The sequence below is a fragment of the Ruditapes philippinarum genome, unplaced genomic scaffold (genome assembly GCF_026571515.1).
Source record: "Ruditapes philippinarum isolate M1 unplaced genomic scaffold, ASM2657151v2 ctg5292_1_1_1_1, whole genome shotgun sequence".
Taxonomy (NCBI): domain Eukaryota; kingdom Metazoa; phylum Mollusca; class Bivalvia; order Venerida; family Veneridae; genus Ruditapes; species Ruditapes philippinarum.
Window position 1 is genome coordinate 7,466 of NW_026851604.1, and position 7,125 is coordinate 14,590.

Genomic DNA, 7,125 nt, shown 5'->3' on the forward strand with positions numbered 1-7,125 from the left:
AAATAACACATGGGTTTGCGGGTACCAGTAAAAATATCATCCCGAGGAAAATACTGTTACCCGAGGCGTAGCCGTTTTACGAGGGATGATATTTTTACTGTTACTCACCAACCCATGTGTTATTTATTTTATTACCCCGAACAAAAATACTGTGATGATCTGAAATTGTCAACTGAATCTAACTGTAACAAAAATAAACCAAGAGTAACAATAACTAAACTGTACTTACCTTTTAAGTTTTAAGTGTACTTTAGGCCTACTTGAGAAGTTTTCTTTTTCTTTTAAGCAAGTGATGATATCTACAAATCATAAACATATTATAAGCTAGGTTTTATTTAGAAAACAAAACACTAACCCATTTAAGCGGCTATGATCTCATCATCTGTGAAATCTGATCCTTCTGTTTCCAGAATATTCTTAGCATTGTTTTTGACAAAATAACGATGATATCCTTTGTCTGTCCACCATATCTGTAACGTTTCACATATATAATCTTTTGTTGCATGCTTAAATCGTCTGCATGTTCCAGTTTGACACATAATTATTTACATTGCAATTACTTCCGTACTTCACTTTTTGACTATTCAACAAAAAGATATTTTATATGCGAAAAGCACACCAGGGTGCGAACAACTAAATTTTATGAGTGTCATAGTTACTCCAGAGAAGAAATTGATGTCCTATCTGGGTTTAACGTCGAAAATAAGAATGAATCGAGAAAAAAATGGCGGCTATTTAATTTCATTTTATTTAGGAAATAGACCACGTGACCAGATTTATACTGTTAAAAAATACTGTTACCTATGTAATATTACAAAATTCTTAGTCACGTGGTACACTTGCATTAACAGTAAAAATAACTCCCAGAGGCCTATGGGAAATTAGCATTACGAAAAAAATGAGGGGTAATAATACTTTTTCACAGTCACAAAAATCTGAAAAATAAAAACATATAGAAACAGTGTCCCATTGAAGTATTTGTTCGTGGTAATAATATAAGTAACAAAATTTTAGTAACAGCAAACATACCATCCGTCGTAAACATACTATTTACCTCGGCTAACCCGTCGGGTAACAGTAATTTCCTTAGAATGATATTTTTTCTGTTACTCACCTATGTGTTTTGTGTGTGTGTGTGTTTTTTTATAAAATATTAATTTAGTGTTCCTCCGTGAAGCATGTTTGTTTTCACTGATCACTTGCCGAACCGTCCTAATTTGTGCAAACTTTTATATGAATTCTTTAAGAAAAAGCTGTGGTACGGATGAGGAAAGTCTTACCTACAATCATTTGATTAGTTGTTAAACAGGGCTATCATAAAAAATAACCATCCCGCACTCACTATCTCCTAAACTAATTAATATTTACGTGATTTTATTTTCTCTAGTGCCTTTGTAAAAGCGTGAAAGTCATTTCACTGACTTGGCTATTAGTCAAAACACTGCAAGGTAAGATAAATAATAAATTACTAAGTGCATTACAAAAACACTAAAATGCATTGTTTTGCAATAAGGATTGTTTTGCTTTAAGCATCATTTTGTTTTCCATTTTGTTTGCATGCAGACTTCCCTCATGAAAACATTATATGAGCCGTGTCACGACAAAACCAACATAGCATCCGCGCAGTCTGATCAGGATCCATGCTGTTCGCTTTCAGTTTCTCTACTTGTTATAAAGTTTGTAAGCGAACAGCATGGATCCTGATCAGACTGCGCAGATGCGCAGGCTGGTCTGGATCCATGCTGGTCGCAAACCCATTATGTTGGTTTTGTCGTGACGCGGCTCATATTATGTAAACAGCAACTCTTTTAAGATTTTGAAAATGGATGTTATATTTGATCATGTATCTCACAATCGCCATATCTATGTCCATATCCATATATAATTATTATGTGATTTCTTCTCTGATACTTAAAACTATAAACGTACTTATTTGTTGTATAACAAGCAATCCATTATAAACCAACTCATTGAAACACTTGACAGACTTCAAATGTGCATCATACTTTTATGGTTTTTTTTTGTTTCTTTTTAGATGCATTTCAATGTCCTTGCCTTAGATGCTGCCCAGTAATTCTAGTTATTGATTTGATATCAGTTGCCGCAGGCCCCGCCTTTGTTCGAACGCTGTTAATAAAGTTTCTATATTAAAGACACAATATACCTCAGACATATATTGTTTTTTCCTTCTGTGTGTTTAAACTCTAAAACTTAAGAATGTATAAGATGATTATCGCGCTAATTATGAAAACGTTTATAGTTTGTCATATAGGAAAAAACAAGACTGGTTCAAGTTTTAGGTTAATACGTACTTTTTGTCGCGTAAAATTGACATAAGTTATATCAAGTAGATTACTATCCTCATTGTAAGGCGTTTACAAACTATTTGACAGTGTATCTACCTTAAAGCATAAAGTGACGTACAAATGTTGAATTTTTTCGTTGTCAATTACAGGGGTATGAGATACATGTATAATTATGTTTCACGTAAAGATTGACTATTTTAATGTGATAACATTAAAAGTGCCTAAAATATAAAAAATACTGTCTCACTCTTTTTATCAAGGCAGCGTTACCGATACATTCTGAAAGATATTTTATAGAAATTTCCGTATGACTTGTGCATTTCTAGTATTGAATATTTTTAAAAAAGTAGAATATGAAATTGGAAACAAATATGGCAAAATATAATAAAAGGCTTTCAACAAATACACTTAAATGGGCATAATGCCACTTTAAATAGGTATGTAAATGTACAATGTTTAAAATAAATCTGAAGTGCGCTTCGCGAAAAGACCCAGTAAGGTACATTAACATAAAGATTTCATGGCGCCGTAATAGAAATAAGCAATTTAAATAAAGGAATTAAGACTTTAACAGAAATAATGGCCATGTTTGCATTAACGACGATGAAGCAAAAGGAGTTCAATCTTCAAATTCTTTATATCCAATTGTATTATGTATATTATGTATTTATGCTTTAGAAGGCATAAAAATTCAATACTCTTATGCATTTTGTTTTATGTATTTCACCATTATGCTGTTATGTGTTAAATTAATGTACAGTTTCCATTCGACCTGTCATGTGTCCGTATACTATGGGATATCATGTAAGCGATACTTACGCTATTACATTGTACTTTCTTTTACTTAGGCCACTATTCCATTGGTACGCGATTAAATATGTTATAATACGTCTTGGTTTGAATGAATTATTCTTTATTTGTCATGAGCGCTGCGATTTTATCAGTGTGACCCCGACCTTTGCTTAACAAGACTTATATTTGTAGGCATTTTATTTTCATTATTTCGCGGATCTCAATTTTCAACACGTAAAGTGCTGGAATCAATGATCTCGAAGGACCAGAAAAATATTATAACACTGAAGTGTAACCCCTATCCATTATTACACACACTTGCATTAGAGTGTATTTGGGCAAAATTATTTCAGTTGCTGAGAAATATTTACTCTCTACAACATATTTATATCTTGTCATCAATGTACGGTATTGCAAGTGGCAGTACATTATATTATTTGTCATGTCTCGTAGAAATAACGCTCCGGCGAAACTCGCTTCCAACGCATACTGAATCGCAAAATTGTTTTCTAAAGTCGATACAAACATCCGCTCAAAACGTTCAGCGACGAGGCATCATTTTTCCCCGGGATTATGTATTCAGTATACTAGCTCCAATGGGACGATGCCTAGCAGTGCTATTAGCAAAGACGGCAGACATTTTTCCAATGGATTGATTTATCGGCCAAGTAGCGTGTAAACATTGCTCATCTTTCTGTTTTTGCAGAAAATCACGGATTATATGGCATATCTGTCCAAAAGGATTTTTATAGAAGATATCTGGATATAGGTGTCTATACAGTGAACTGTTTCATCTAAATTGATTAAGTGTTACACGGAAAAAAGCTACATATCTCTTGTGTGAAACATGTGCTCTCTGTTTTAAGTATTGGCTGGTTTAAGTGGTTTTGCGTTTAAAAGGAAATTGATATGTTTCCGATAGGTCACGTGACACAAGAGTTTTATCGTACTTAACTACAGATTGAATGTTCAGAGATAAGAAAAACACTATTCATTATTCATTATCGTGTTGAAAAAAATATGTGATATATTTTCTGATTTTTTTTTAAATATCTGAATGAAATGTGATAAATGACGTATAACAAATACGGATAACAAATACCGTATTAGAACACAGCGGGTGCCTTTGTACAAGGTCGATATTATAGACCGACTGATTAATCGCAAAGAGAAAAGAACTTCGATTGAGGCTTTCATTAAACAATTTGCTCAAAAGATATGATGTTGACTGACTTGGATGCGGTTTATCAAAGGAATTATTGATCACTAACGAGAAGAAAAGAAAGAGTCCAATATTGTATGACAAAGTTAAGTGATAAAGCAATGTTCTCTGTACTTCAAATCAATTCAATCGTTTGGTGATATAGTTTAAGTTAGGCATTTATCGTGTCGGGGGATTTTGGACGTACAACGAACATGGAATTAAGTTAACTTCATTAATAAATAAATAATGAATAAGGAATCTTTGTGAGGTTACTTCTTTGACTTTTATTTGTTTTAAGGTCGAACTTTGCTTTTTTTACAAGATGGAACGACGAGAGAGTAAGTCACGTGCTGACAGACGAGAAATACGTTCCGTTTGCATGCCGGTGCCGACAATAGTTTTAAATAATTCCGACAAACCGGAACATATAGGATTATCTCATTCACGGTCGGCAGGAGACTTAGATACTACTGTAGCAGACGTTGAATATGAAATGGCGGGAAAAGCTGAAGGAATGACACATTTTTCAAGTTCGGTGTCAGACGATTTGCACGACAAAACTCAAATAAATGTGAATGCAATTGGCTTGTATTGCTCACCTAGAATGACACGTCGTTCAGCTAAAAGTCCCGAGGAGCCTCCTATGAAACAATCTGGAATATGTTTAGATTCACTTAATGCATGTAACCTGAACTGCCTTGACCCAGGAAGCCGTGTTGGAAGCACGGTGTCTTTAAACAGTGAATATACCGCCCGAAGTGTAGGTCTTATTTCAAATGATTCGAATTCCGAATACTCCTGTCACAATTACCCTGTCATGGATGGATCCATGCAGAAGCATAGTGTTTTGAAACGATTTTATTCCACACCGGAAAAAGATGAAGACATCATGAATTACACGTCATCAGTTCGACGGAATTCAAAATCGTTAGGTAATATGCAACAGGAGGATTTGGAAAACTTTGTTTCTTTTGATTTTGGAAGTGATTCTACAACAGACGACAATTTTCAGCAAAATCTAGAACCTAGCTGTGATATAGATGAATCGTTAGCCAGGAGAACAGGATATAATGAAGACGGTGCTAATTCAGATGGTCAAACTGATCGAAATCTGGTAACGCTTGTAACCGGAAGTGCAACGCTTCGTGACGGCCGGATACGGAAGTGGCTTACAGAAATAACGGAGCCAGACGAAAATTCAAATTCGTAATAATTGTGATTGTGGATTATTTTATTTTTTAAAGCAATAAATTCTGCAGAAATATGCATTCCTTAAACAATAATTATGTTTTCAGAACATCGTGACTTGTAAATCAAATGTAAAACTCCTATTTTTAATTGAAACGACTTTAACCAAAAAATTTGATACGTTTAATAAAATGTTGAATTTCAAGGTTGGTATTTATGATTTATAACTTATAAATTGGTAAAAAAATATCCAAATACCAATATATTGGCCGTGAGACGTTATGAGGGTAAAATACACTTTTCCAGTGAAAAAAAATAAGATATCTGTCACTGCTTGTTTTTTTTATCGTATAATATTGATTTATATAGAGGAAATTACATTTGATCATATCTATGTAAAATCAATAGGTTAATTCGTGTAATTTGATGTTTAGAAATTTTACCAAATGGTTTGATGAAGCAGCTGTTAATTTTACAACTACTAAGCGTCAATTCACTTAAATGTAAAAGTTCATTGAAAATTAGTTTTTTTAATATCTTTTAATTTTATACCGACAAAAAATGATCTAACTAATGTCCCTGGTATCTGTACTTTTAACTCATTATCCACAAGTGGCTATCAACTTATTTATTTAGTTTTCTCACAGTCCTACGTGGTAATCCCCATTTGCTCCACAAACCACTGCCACCACAAGTTAGTTTTTATTTTAAAAAATACGAAAAAAAAAATTAATTACAAAATTTGTGTTCTGAGTGCAATTTATGATCTTGGTTATGTAAATGAATGAATATTTTAAATGAAAGAAACAAAATGACAATGTAACGTAGATTATTTCGGTCCTGTTCATAACAGGTTTTCATTCTTAATAAAGTGAAAGTGGGATGCTTGCATTTTTTATTCAAAATTGTTTTGTCTGAAATTGTGTCCAGATTATAAACAAGATTGATTCCATCGTTCTCATTTAATAATTGCCAAAATAATGGTTGATTTTGTCACAAAAAGACATTTTTAATTGAAATACTTTTGTTTGGCGTTTAAGTAGCCTCCAATTTGGTGTCACGTGCCGTTTTTCGTGGTCACGTGACGATTGTTAAGGCAGTGATTTGAGCGGTGCTAATCAAATCCCTGTGAGGAGTTTGCAGTTGTTTGTGATAGGAATCTAATAAATTATTAATTTGAAATTTCTTAACACATTTAGATTCTGTCAACAGTAATATTTTGGCTGCGAACAAAATCGATTTTTTTGTAGAGAGTCTCTCCATGCATGATTTCACATACGAACGGGCACATGAGTAGAATGAAAACAACAACAACATTTTTTTGTCATTTTTATTCTAATCATAAACAAAATTGTGTAATTATCAATGTACAATAAACTTAAATGCCTGTCAAATTTGTCAAATTCATGTCAACAAAAAAAAATTAAAAGGTTAATATATTCATTGGCTAAATAAATGTACTTTAGATATATAATACAATAAAAATGTGTTTATTTCGAATTCAACGAACTTTGATTTACTTTAATTTTAAGAAACAGTGTCCCCTTACGTCCTTTGATTACCTTTTATTACCTAGCTGGATAGCTTCCTAACATATGAGAGTTCAAAATACAAAATGTACAACACAGGATCCGA

The 7,125-nt window shown here is 33.0% G+C and overlaps 1 protein-coding gene across 1 annotated transcript; it reads left to right on the forward strand.

Moving 5' to 3' along the window:
- Positions 1 to 3,580: 3,580 nt before the first annotated feature.
- LOC132758567 (uncharacterized) lies at positions 3,581 to 5,695 on the forward strand. The gene has a single exon (XM_060750283.1). The coding sequence runs from the start codon at positions 4,625 to 4,627 to the stop codon at positions 5,510 to 5,512; it is 888 nt and encodes a 295-aa protein (XP_060606266.1). The 5' UTR covers positions 3,581 to 4,624; the 3' UTR covers positions 5,513 to 5,695.
- Positions 5,696 to 7,125: the final 1,430 nt, after the last annotated feature.